The following is a 12,950-nucleotide window of genomic DNA, read 5'->3' on the forward strand; positions in this document are numbered from 1 at the left end:
TTAACAAGCGACGGCAAGTAGTTAATGATTACCAGTAAATGTCCGGTCACAAAATGGTACGCGATGTTTAATAATTCTCTCACTTCAAGCGACGGAGCTCGGGGAAGTTTATTTTAAAATATATTTTTTTCGGTCTTAATGGTATTTAAAGATAAATAACGTTCAATTTCACTAGTATTAAATAAAAAGGTATCGTTTAAAGTTTAAACCCTATATACGATTCTATATACTGTCGACTTTTTCGCGATTCGCAAACGAACAGTCGTATGATTTGGAGCACTTTAAAGTTCTTGATTATTTTGATAAATGTATGAATCAATACACGTAAATATAATGAAACAATATTGTACGATTGGAATCAGGTTTAAACATTCTTTGTTTTGCTTTATAGTTTTTAAATGGACATATACCTACGAAAAATCAAAATATGATTTAGGTAGAAATGCTCAAATGTAATAAAACATAACAGCTTCTATTTTTTTTCCAACTATGAAAAAACTAACATCGCTTTTTTTGTAATTAAAACAGTAAACGGCTTTTGTGCGTGCTTTATACAGTCGTGAGAATAATGTGAAATTAACACATTTTTGTTTGTCATCAATTGCTGTGGCAAAAAAATTTTAAAAATGTCCTGCTTTACCCCATGTTTCACTTTACCCCGCCGTAATATACAAAGGGCTACTTATTTAAAGAAAACTTACAGCTGCTTATAAGTGGCAATAAAGTTTTTCCGTTTTGGATCAGTTCTATTGCTAATGCTACATACGGAACAGTTTTCGTATATAGCAACAAACAGATACTCCTTGCAATATGTTGACTACATCAGCAAATATCAATATATATATATAGTCGTTATCGGAACCTTCGCAAGTACAAACAGTTAATCTATTTTGATCCCGACATTCAGTGTCTTTCCCACGTTTCCTACTCACATGTTGTGTTCACATGGCATTGCTTTTCCCAACACTTTATAAGCGGCGGTAAGTTGCCCATTGCATTTTGAGTGAGTGACCATGAAAACGGTGTTGCTTATCTTTTCGTTGGTTGCCGCTGCTTCAGCGCAGTGGGATCCAAACTTTGTTTCAGGAAGAGCTGGAATCGTCCATCTATTTGAATGGCACTGGGACACCATTGCTGATGAATGCGAAACTTTTCTTGCTCCCAACTTATACGCAGGTGTTCAGGTTCGTGGCCATTTCAAGATAATGGTGCAAAAATAGCCAGTATACTCGAGGTGCTTAAACACACAAGTTGCGTATACAACTTGTTACACACACAAAAAATGTTTACCAAATTGTCAGTGTCCGCGCAAAAAGTAGAAACCACATGGTAAGTTATAGAACACCCACGGTATAACTAAAAGTCACCCCGCCACGCAAAAACAAATATGTAAACATTATCTTTATTATTCTATGTTTTAAAGGTTTCTCCCCCAAATGAGAACCGCATTGTTGGTGGAAGACCTTGGTGGGAAAGATATCAACCCGTCTCTTACAAGATCGGAACCAGATCCGGAGACAGGGCGGCATTCGAGTAAGATTGCTATGTTTTATATGTAGTAGGGTGGAGAAAGATAAGACACCTTTTCATTCTATATTCTCGTCTCCTGGTGGTAAACAAAGAACATTCAAAGAACTATAAAGTCGTATTCTTATGACTCTCAGCATAGACCGTTGTTAATTGTTTAAAATAGGATCAGCAAATTGGATATTTTGTGCTTTAAACTGTCTTCCCACTATACACATTAGTTACATGGTCGCGCTATCATTTCACATTAACATACTACTCTCTTCCTCACATAAACACACACGGCTCAAATTTAGAACAAAGTAAAATATATATAGAAAGTAAATGTTTGCTGTTCTGTGTAGAAACATGGTGGATAGATGCAACAGCGTTGGTGTAAGAATATACGTGGATGCGGTGGTGAACCATATGTGTGGCGGGGATGGTGGATCAAGTTAGTAATGGCTAGTTGTACTTATTGTATGTTGGGATAAGTGGCCCTTGTATTCATTCTCTTTTATCGTCCAATTTGTAGTAAACAAACAATATTTACAGAAATATGAAATCCATCACCTTATAGTATTATAAGAAATAAGTAGAAAAATAAAAACAGTTTAATAATAAAGTAAAAACAACTAAGCAATAAAAAAGTAAAATAGTACTAAAAACTTTAGATTCAAATATGTGGACATACATTTTCACGCGTATTTGTATCTTAATCTTATATATAGGCACCCAAGGAACTGCTGGCAGCACCTGCTACCCTGACTCAGAAGGTTTTCCGGCCGTCCCGTATTCTAGTTTAGATTTCAACGATGGTAACTGCAATACAGCGTCCGGGGACATTGAGAACTACGGCGATGCCGCTCAGGTTTGTGAACATAGTATACTGCTATTAGCTGAGTGAAGTTACGAATTCCACTGATAATACCTTTAAGCGTGCATTCAATAAACCTGACAAATGCGGGTTAGTGGTTGGATTAACCATAGGTCACGATGCCACCACCGTCGTGCGAGTCCTTGTGTATTAAATACTTTAGCGATCTCTAATGGGATGTCTACATTGTCAGGGAAAAAAACGTATGTTTAATCATGACCATTGAATAGGTGAGGAACTGTAAACTGGTAGGCCTGCTTGATCTCAACCAAGGGACGGATTACGTCAGAGGTAACAAAACGTCACGACGTGACAGCTAATATGTATTGCATAACCTACCTGTCTTTTTAATGCCAAAAAGGTAAAATCGAAAAAACTGCCACCTGAAAAAACTAAACAATTGTCCGGCGACGTGCTGGCAAACTGGTTTGCACACCTGTCTCTATATTACTTAAGTTACGAAGATATAAAAGTTATATATTCATTTATTTACAATAAACAGCGAATTTTTGTTTTTCAACATTTTTAAAACCGCTTTGCAGAGAATTGAAAGCCTTTTTTATATAGGTAGAATAATTGAATTCATGAACGACATGCTCAGCCTCGGTGTCGCTGGTTTTCGTGTTGATGCATGCAAGCACATGTGGCCTGGAGATCTGGAAGTAATTTTTGGATCCCTCAACGACCTTTCAACGGCCAAGGGATTTAGTGGAGGAAGTCGACCCTACATTTATCAAGAAGTTATTGACCAAGGAGGTAAAGCGTCATCGTGACGTCATCATTAGGTGCTATCCGTGTAGGCGTCTTTTTTCACGTCACCGCTAATTCTGTTTTTTTTTCTTAAGCAAGAATATTTCATATTAGAATTAAGCGTCATTTTATAATATGCTACACATGCATATAACTTTATATTATTAGGTGAGCCTATTACGGCCGACCAGTATTTCAGCTGTGGGGCCGTAACAGAATTCAAATATGGAGTCAATCTTGGCAATAACAAAAACTCAATTCAGGTACTGATACGTCACCTGGCAAAGTATTAAGAATTTACAAATAGTGTAGCGTGCAAAATAAAAACAGCAACAATTTGAAACATTTTTGTACAAATAATTTGATTAAGAACATTTGGAATCTAATGTTTGATGTTTGGTTATAGTATTTAGAGAATTTCGGAGAATCTTGGGGAATGATGCCTGGTGGAAACGCTTTGGTTTTCTTGAACAACCACGACAACCAACGTGGACATGGTGGTGGGGGGAACATCATCACGTTTGAAGACCCGTTTAGTAAGAAATTGTTTTACTTATATTACACCGATATTTGCTTTTTTAAGTTAACTTCTTATCTAGATTTGAAAATATTCACGGCTTACATGATGGCTTGGCCTTACGGAGTCCCTCGAGTAATGTCAAGTTATTATTTCAGGTAAAAATAGGTTTGAATATTTTACTACTAAAAGTAGTGTTCGCTATATGTCTATTTTTGTATAGTAGTGTGGGGGAAGATAGGACATCTTTTCATTCTATTTTCTCGTGACATTTGGTAATAAACAAAGAACATTTAAAGAATTGTAAAACCGTATTCTCGCGACTCTTATAGATCGTTGTTAATTGTTAAAAACATTATTCGGATATTTAGATATTGAGTGCGAAAGGTGTGCTGTCTCCCCCCACCCCACCATATATGTATATATGTTATTTAAGGATAATAACTGCAGCATAATAGCAACTTCCGCAGGGTAAAGACTTTAATTGTAATATTGGCAGCAATTTGTTTGTTTTTTAGCAATTCTGATGAAGGTCCACCATCAAACCAGCGAAGCATCAACGCGGATGGTTCTTGTGGAAACGGTTGGGTTTGCGAACATCGTTGGCGTCAGATTAAAAACATGATGGGCTTCGCTGTTGCGGCGCAAGGTGATGTAATTATGGTTTGCATTATTGAAATAAATAACCGAAAACTGAGTTTTGTATAAAAAAAACACAGTTCCTTACAGTAAAAAGTCTTTTTTATTTCTCCGTTTTGTATATATAAGTATTTATTCATTAGTTCATTTGGATTTACTAAAACTAATTTCGACTCCTTGTGTGCAATAGGCCAGGGTGTTTCAAACTGGTGGTCAAATGGTCAACAAATTGCATTTTCTCGTGGAGATCGAGCTTTTTTGGCAATTAATCATGACGGTTATACATTGAGTGAAAACCTGCAAACTGGGATGCCTGCTGGTGATTACTGCAACGTTAACTCTGGTGAATATTCCAACAACCAATGTAAGTCACCGATGCTCAATTTATTTATATCTAAATGTCTATAGTATGTTTAAATATAAACTACTCGCGTTGCTATATATAACCATTAGTTTACTAACCGTACAAGGATGAATAAGTTACAACGATACTTAACTCCTACCAATAACTATAAATACTAGACATATAGTGGGGCGGGGAAAATGGGACAACTTTTTATTCTATTTTCTTGTCTCATTCGGTAGTAAACAAAAGACATCCAATGAATTATAAAACTGTATTCCCACGACTGCCGATTGTTGTAAATTTTTTAAAACATGATCGGGATATTTGGATATTATGCGATAAAGGTGTCCCATTTTACCCCACCCTAGTATATATACAGTATTAAGCTTGTATACAAATATTGCGTTATTACGAAGATATTACAAAATACGTGTTTGTACCTAAGGTACTGGCGAATGTATTTCTGTTGGATCCGACGGGTACGCGTATATTAACATCGGTGCAACTGAAGACCCAGTTGTTGCCATTCACGTCAATGCTCCTTGCAACTGTGAAGGTGGAAACTGTGGTGGAAACACCGGGGGTGGGGGTGGAACAACCAACCCTCCAATCACGGGTAAATATGATAAAGAATGTAGATCAACATATCTGGTCTGATCGAATATTCAACAACCTTTTAAGCAAACATTTATTGTTCACGGTGTATGGCTTACATGTAGAGGGCTGTACCGAACTTTTAAAACTTAATGTTTTATTAACAGGGTTACAACTATATTTTCCATGTGTGTTTTTTTTTTTTTCTATACAGCATACTGTTTTATAAATTTTGAACAGGTTTTGTTGTTTCTAATTTAATATAGGAGTTTAAACGTTAACATAAAATGTTAAAACTTTGTATTTTCGTTTTTTATACGATATGAATTCTAAGTTACAACACATCAGGTGAATGCACGAGTTGTAGCAATTGCAATAGCAAAGTAGATTGTGGATACCTCGGTATCGATCAAACACAATGTGAAGGCAGTGGCTGCCTGTGGTGTCCATCATCTGGTAACGATCCATGGTGTATTGTCTCAACTGGTTCTTCTGGTGGAACGGGCGGATCATCGTGCAGCATCTCGGTTTGTTTATAATCAGTTTTTGACGTATTTAAACAGCGCATAATTTATAGTAGGATGGGGAATTTGTGACACCTTTTCTTTTAATTTTCTCGTCCCATTTGCTAATAAACAATTTTTTTATCCCATCTGGCAGTAAACGAAGAAAATTAAAGAATTATAAAGGCGCATCCTTACGACTCCGATATACCGTTGCTAATTGTTTTAAACACGATATCCGGATATTATGTGCCAGGTGTCCCGTCTTACTCCACAGAACTATTAATAGCATATTTTCTCCGTGACCCAAGTTAAGAATACCTGGCCTGCTTATTAACATACATGCATTTAAACTCACAGTTAAGTGTTTTAAACCATGTATTCCGCAGGATTTATCCAAACAAGATTGTGGATATGTAGGAATTGACGAGGGTAGCTGTGAAGGCAAAGGCTGTTGTTGGGTTGAATCGTCAACAAATGGGATACCGTGGTGTTTCTACCCGCAGTAATTGATTCAATAAATATCAACATTACTAAAACTAAACATCATTTGTGTGCTTCTGTTTTAAATGTGGACTGTATTATGTTCATCTCCGTTAAGGTGCCTCATTTCCGATGTGTAATAGGGGTTAGGCTTAACGTGGAACGTTTAGAGAACCAAACCTTCATTATAAAAATACAGTCGTTTTTTCCCACAGAATCTGGTTACGATATAATGATGATAAAACGTATTTAGACCTTCCTTACGGCTGAGTTATACCACCAATAACAGAGTTCACCCGTAAACTCGTTAGTCACACGTGTGGTTACACTATAATTATCTCCATAAACGTACTGCGTGCACATATTTCGTTCAAACAAGAGAAAACAGTTTCAATATAGCGACTTACACTGCGAAATTAACCACCTTCAATATCGTGGCAGAGCATCTCGTAAGGCTATATAACTCCTAAGGGATAACCAGTCACTCAATTACGCAAATACAAGCATTTAGAATTCACCAATCCATCAATAATAATCAATAATACATATTAGGTTTGGTTAAATGCATTGAACTATATTGGCATATGATTGATTTTTATCATAAATTCGCACAGTATTTCTAATTGCATGAAATAATTACATATCATGGTCATGGTTGTCAACACCTGAGTAAATGTTGAATGGATAATCACAACCCGATTATGTCACAATTTTGATTCCCCTCGCTTTAAACATCTGTAACAAAATTTAAAGTTCTCTTTATTTTACTATTACATGGATGTGCAACTTAAAAGTTATAACACATATGTTTAGTTAAGCTTTACATACACTTCATACTCGCTTACAGACTACTGTATGTAATATTGTTGAGTACCTTATGTAACTTATGCTTGTTTCTATATTTTTGCAAATTGTGCAACCTATTAATGAGCTGGATTGAAGCAATTTTAGTTGAAAACACAACACCAAAACGCACACATTATTAGGATGCCCAGCAGCATTTTCACACCCTAATATAATATATATTTTGAATTGAACATAAAAAAGTAACCGCGCACAAAACAGTATACTACCTGTGTATGTGTGAATAAACCTGAAAGTAATTAACAGTATTTGCTTCATCTTGTATGGTTGATATAAATACCTACATATCATGTGCATTCACTTGAATAATGAACAGGCAAACCACTTCTTCCATCTTCAGCCAATGTAACTTCAGTTTCTCCTAATTTCTGTTCAAGGCCTTTCCATGTTGAACCAATGTAACGATAAACTGCAATAATATCTTGGCTTTATAAAAATTTATATTATTAACTATATACTTTTTAAAACGCACAAAGCTGATTACTGTTTTTAAATATTAAAAAAATATGTAAAATAGAAACAGTATACTTTGAAAAGTTAAAAAATGCGAAATAGTAAGGTGACATTTTTTAATGCTCGCTAAATCATAGTAAAGCCAATGAATTTTTTTAGTTTGCGTGTGCGAACGATTAAACTAGTTTCATAGCTTCATAAAACAACCTTGAATATTTCGTACAGTTTGATTTTGTCTCATAAAACTAGTTTTTGTAAAAAAACACTAAGATATAAGCATGAAGAAAATAGGCAGGGGTCAATATGACTGGAATTTCAGATAACACCAAAAAAATATCGGTTTCACGGTATATATATAAAGTTTACATGGCAAAGAAACTAGCACAGCCTGTTAAATTCAGTAGGTTAACAACAAGTTGCAGAATACTGCTAATGTAAATATATTTCAATTTAGAGTCCCACATTCCCCCACATTGTAGTTTTGTATGTTTTCATTGCCAAACTTTTAAAGGTTTGCTTTTAATTTAGTAATTTATACCTCATTTGCACTTGGTAATAATTTATGACGATAATTTATGACAAGTGGCTTGTGCCAAATACAGAGTAGTAATACCCAATTTGTAGCAAAAATAAAAACTTTATCAATAGTTATTATTAAATTTCTGTTATTACAAGTTCATATACATTTGTAGGATACAATATTTATCCATTGATGTTCGAACATTACCCATTGTCGTTCTAACAATACCAATTGTTATGCAATAATATAATGTATAAATAACATGTTAAAAACCATAGCAGTAGGGTAAGAAAAAGAATGTTTAGGCTTAATTTTCAAAGCGTACAGTATTATTTCGTGTTATTTCGTCGTATTATCCAAAAACCGTCATTTATTTTGATTTTGGAAATATTTGGCAATATGTGCTTAAGTGTCCCATCTTCCCCCATTGTACTATAAATGTTATTATTTGACCTTTTACCCCAAGTTTTTTTTTTAGATTTTAGCATCAGAAGTAAAGCAATTTTATTAAATATGATGTTGACAATATGAATATTATTAAGATAATAGACAGAACACTAAAGCAAACTGAATTTTTGTAAAAATTGAACAATAGGTAAAACATAGTGGAATTTCATGAAATACATTATTACCTGATGAATTTGGATGAAAAACAGAAAGGGCATTTTCATTACTTCTCACTTCTAGTTGGTTGTCTCCATTTATATTTTCATTTAAATTATTACGAATTTCACCGGTAATTAAGGATATGGTTTCTTCCGTAGAAGGACTAAACTCCACGTAACTGGAACCACCTTACAATAAATTGATGATCCAATTATATTTAACAATCGAAATATGTAGCATGTGCATTAACAAAACTGTTCAAATTTTGTTAAGTACTTAAACTATCAGTCAAAAATCGGTGCCAAGTGTTTAGCGCGCCTGCTTCCAACCTAGTGGTTATTGGTTCAAGCCTGGCGGTGCTACCAGGGGGGCCTATGTGTCCTTGAACAAGACACTTTTAACGACTGTCGTTTTTCGGCTATTCGACGATAAAGCAAGTTACATTCATGACCTAAATTGTGACCAAAAGTCTTATTTCAAAATGGTTTAACCAGTGTACAAAATATAATAAACAATTTAACTTACCTGGTAATAGGTCACGGAAATTGAAAACGTACGGTTCACCCCACTCTCTATTAGCATTGTATGCAACTTCCACTTCATATGGTGTGACAAGGGGTTTGAAATATTCACTTGAATCTAAATTAGTTTGTTCCGGACACGCTACAACAACAAACACATCAATCTGCAAACAAACAGCAATTGTTGTGACGACTAATTGTGATTCAAATACTTGCATTTAGATACTTGCAAGTACTAAATTAGAAACTGTTTATAAATAAAATTTACTAAAAACTCATACTACTTTTAAACCAATAATTAATAAAAAAATAAAATATATATTTGAAAATGTTTACAGTGCTTAAAAGCTATCACTTTTTAGTTTTTATTATATATTATAGCAAGTAAAGGCTATCACTTTACCTCTGAAAAGTTTGCAAGTTTTGCAGGATTAATTTTGCCGACAACAAAGGTATATGACTTCCTTTTAGTCAGTGAAATAATATGTTTGAGATGTTCTATTATCTCTAAATATCCTGCCATTCCTAATGTACCGACCACGATTCCAATTGTTTTTGCATCTTTCAGTTTTTCCACTAAGTAATATTTCTTTGCAAGTTGTCTGTAAAGAATAGACAACATGTTAGATATAGTGAAATTCTATTTTTAAATAATAAATTAAGTAAAAAATTAAAACCTTTCTTTTAAATTGAAATGAATGTTACTTGACCATCTTTATAGGCATACGATACCAGAGGTGTTCTATTTCATACATTTGTGCTGTGCATGATAGAAGCTACCAAGTATAAAATTTTGTGAGTGATTGTTTATTTTATTTTTTGTATGAACAAGCATTTAGACAACCCATTAGTGACCACTGGGTTAGAGCAGTGAATGAAAGTGTGTTGCCCAATGTCTTATATACCAACATGCTGCAATGGTAGACATTACTCTGTTGCATAACACTGCCTAGAATTTATGAATTCAGATTTACCTTTTGATATTTGATACGGTTGAATTACAAGTTTTTGTATCCGGATCAAACACGTAACCAGTTATCGTAGGAAGTTGAAACAAAAACATTTTTAAATCTTCACTTTCATTTGAACCGATAAAAAACAAGGAATATTCTGTTGGTGACTTATTTTCGTTTAATGGGAAGCAATATTTTGATGTTGAGTATGTCTGCAAGAATAAAATGCTTTTAAATCTTTAACTAAATAAAACTCTACGAACATTTTTATCAAATTTATTAAAAAATACAAATTTTCAAGAGTGTGGGTATAAGGTAACATACTCATAATTTTTTCAAACTTAAGTGTAAGTAATAGTAAATCAAATTAAGCATAAAACCCTTATTACAATTTGATAAAATGATAATTGCAAAAGTTATTTAAAGATCTTGGGAACTAAAACAACCTTAATGTCCTACAGAATTATTTTTATAAATCTTACATTGGAATTTTCATTTGAATTTGAAGTGACACTTGTTGTGAGGTTTGGAGAATGACCTGATATTGTTTGTTGTTCTTCAGTGTCACGTGTACATGAGCATTCTGTGCATGGGTTTGAACAAGCTGTGCGATCATTCTCTGTTTCATTGGGTTTCAACAAACCAAGTGATAGGTTGGGATAACTTGGTAAGAGTTGTTTGTATATTTCATCTATAATTAAAGAAAACATATTTTAACTTTTACAATACCATTATTTTAGAGGGACAAAAAATAGAGATAAGTTGTTGTACCAGAATTTAAATATTCCAGACTTTTCAGTTTCTATTTTTTCTTGTTTTTTTAAAGATACTTGCCATTGCTGTGTACTTTATGATAAAACGTGAAACCATGAACAGAATAAAACCAATCAGCAAGAATTGAAAACAGCATATAAACTTGCGGAAAATATTGTTCATATCTCAACATTTATATTTGAAACAGCCGGTTCTGTATGTCAGTGATTTAAATATTAAGGAATGCTTGGGTTACTGACGAATGATTCTAAAACCTTTTGATTATTATTTTAAATGCATTTATATGCAAAATGTTATTTAAAATAATAACATGCAGTAGTACTAGTATACATTTCCGCAAAATAAATTACCTAAAGCATGAACATAAGTAGATTCCGCAAAAATAAAGACATGACTTTCACTAGTTGGAAAAACTTGTTTAAACGAAGCAACAACTTCTTCAATCGACAAATTCATTTTGCCGAGAACAAAAAGAGTTTTTGTTTTAGAAGTTGATGTGAGTGAAGCTTTTCCAAAATGAATGATTAAATCTGCTTGTACATGTTGTGCTGCTACTTCATCTACATCATAACTGCGTGGGATAAACACATTTAGAGATAAAAACTAAAAAGGTTCAACAAAAAATGTATGTATATATATATATATGATTTTTTACTATTAAAGAAATAAAATACTATAATCCACAATTAAACTTTTTAGTTTTATGTTAGTAAACATCTTTTGATTTGACTGTGGTAAAAATAAAGTATATAATATATATATATATATATATATATATATATGTCCATTTATTGATTTATAAGCTCTTCTTTTATTTGGAACAATAAAAAAGCATTACCACTCAGTAAATATTTATCATAAAACATTACCCTACTTTCCATAAGAAGTATCAGCTAACAGATAGATATTTGCATCAGTTTGAAGTTGTAAATATTCAGTGACAGCAACAGCATCATTTAACATTTCATCAGGAAATTGCAACGCCACCTTAGTGACACCATTATCCTGTGGAAACAAATCTCATCAAAACACCGGATTTTACCCCACCAGCTTTGGTTAGGTTGCTGCGCTATTAAATACCCAAAAAATAAGATTTTAAATATTTAAAAAATAGATTTACACTTTATACGAAGTTATACCTACTGGCTTGAACATGATGGTAATTTAGTAATGTAAACTTCTAAACTCGGTTACCTTAATAAATTGAACGCATTGATTCACATCATATTTTTCCTTAATGTTTTCAGAACTTCCTGCTTTCAAAGTCTGTTTTATTTGTGGATATGAAGCTAAAAGTTCAGGCTTATCGGTGGTATAAAATGCACTAGCCATTACACGTAAAAAGAAAATTGCAAAAACAGAACGAACTTTAAAGTAGAATTTTGACAGAAATGTAACCATAGGAAAGTGTTACCAAGCTAAACAACGCTTAACATATTTTTCTAATTTAACTTTAGATCAGAAAATACAGCAAGCTATATTAAGCTTAGTGTAAATAAAACTCACTTTAAAACCAAATATATTTTATTTATATAACACTGCATTGATTTTCTGAATTTGAATTCACCAACTGATTGTTGCGCATTACTAACTTTAGACCGGGGTTGCTTTTATGGGGGTTTCCCTATCGCTGCGTGGCTAAAAAATCTGATAGTAAATGAATGCGGTCCTACTAAAACACGCCCGGCGGGGCCCGGTGGGGCCCGGTGGAAAAAAATATACTAAAACACGCCCGGTGCGGGGCCCGGTGGGGCCCGGTGGGACCCGGTGAGGACCCGGTGTTACGAGTCAGACTAAAACACGCCCGGTGGGGGGCCCGGTGAGTATTTCTTGAAAAGGGAGCTTTCCCTATTCAAGATCCACCAAAATGTGATGCGTGTGTTCAGATTTTTAGCCTAATGAGACCCACGAGTTGAGTTTTTTGAAAATTAACTTTGATTATGGATGTACGAAGTTTGTTTCGTTGTACACTTACATAATGAACTGTATTTTTAGCAAAAGTTTATTCGTTAAATTTGGTTAATAGGGGGTGGGGTAAGATGAG

At 33.9% G+C, this 12,950-nt stretch overlaps 2 protein-coding genes across 4 annotated transcripts; one reads left to right on the forward strand and one right to left on the reverse strand.

The window, feature by feature from the left end:
• Positions 1–1,002: 1,002 nt before the first annotated feature.
• Positions 1,003–6,279, forward strand: LOC100183623 (alpha-amylase 2-like). The gene is made up of 14 exons (XM_002120927.5): positions 1,003–1,184; positions 1,424–1,533; positions 1,872–1,960; positions 2,238–2,377; positions 2,614–2,674; positions 2,951–3,139; positions 3,302–3,396; positions 3,540–3,669; positions 3,733–3,808; positions 4,169–4,299; positions 4,480–4,653; positions 5,081–5,251; positions 5,578–5,756; positions 6,122–6,279. The coding sequence occupies exons 1-14, from the start codon at positions 1,014–1,016 to the stop codon at positions 6,239–6,241; spliced, it is 1,836 nt and encodes a 611-aa protein (XP_002120963.1). The 5' UTR covers positions 1,003–1,013; the 3' UTR covers positions 6,242–6,279.
• Positions 6,280–6,526: 247 nt separating this feature from the next.
• Positions 6,527–12,289, reverse strand: LOC100181314 (2-(3-amino-3-carboxypropyl)histidine synthase subunit 2). 3 transcript variants are annotated; one of them, XR_003395891.1, is made up of 10 exons: positions 12,101–12,289; positions 11,781–11,911; positions 11,257–11,477; positions 10,615–10,823; positions 10,154–10,344; positions 9,583–9,781; positions 9,184–9,343; positions 8,685–8,846; positions 7,289–7,488; positions 6,527–6,950 (listed from the first exon to the last, which is right to left on the reverse strand). XR_003395891.1 is itself a non-coding variant. In XM_026834508.1 (10 exons), the coding sequence occupies exons 1-9, from the start codon at positions 12,236–12,238 to the stop codon at positions 7,367–7,369; spliced, it is 1,533 nt and encodes a 510-aa protein (XP_026690309.1). In that variant the 5' UTR covers positions 12,239–12,289; the 3' UTR covers positions 6,527–6,950; positions 7,364–7,366. The 3 variants fall into 3 exon arrangements, 2 of the variants coding, with proteins under 2 accessions (XP_026690309.1, XP_009858554.3); XM_026834508.1 differs by having other exon boundaries at positions 7,364–7,488; XM_009860252.3 differs by having other exon boundaries at positions 7,360–7,488.
• Positions 12,290–12,950: the final 661 nt, after the last annotated feature.

This window comes from Ciona intestinalis, chromosome 5 (assembly GCF_000224145.3).
Source record: "Ciona intestinalis chromosome 5, KH, whole genome shotgun sequence".
In the NCBI taxonomy this organism is placed as follows: Eukaryota; Metazoa; Chordata; class Ascidiacea; order Phlebobranchia; family Cionidae; genus Ciona; species Ciona intestinalis.

Bases quoted from the DNA above. Each gene is read 5' to 3' on its own strand.
- LOC100183623 (XM_002120927.5), top strand. From the start codon at position 1,014: ATGAAAACGGTGTTGCTTATCTTTTCGTTGGTTGCCGCTGCTTCAGCG. The intron at 2,675-2,950 runs GTAACAAAACGT...TTTTTTATATAG, and splicing joins AGGGACGGATTACGTCAGAG to GTAGAATAATTGAATTCATG. The intron at 4,300-4,479 runs GTGATGTAATTA...TGTGTGCAATAG, and splicing joins CTTCGCTGTTGCGGCGCAAG to GCCAGGGTGTTTCAAACTGG.
- LOC100181314 (XM_026834508.1), bottom strand. From the start codon at position 12,238: ATGGCTAGTGCATTTTATACCACCGATAAGCCTGAACTTTTAGCTTCA. The intron at 11,478-11,780 runs GTAGGGTAATGT...TATCCCACGCAG, and splicing joins GCTGATACTTCTTATGGAAA to TTATGATGTAGATGAAGTAG. The intron at 7,489-8,684 runs GTAATAATGTAT...ATATTATTGCAG, and splicing joins TTTTCATCCAAATTCATCAG to TTTATCGTTACATTGGTTCA.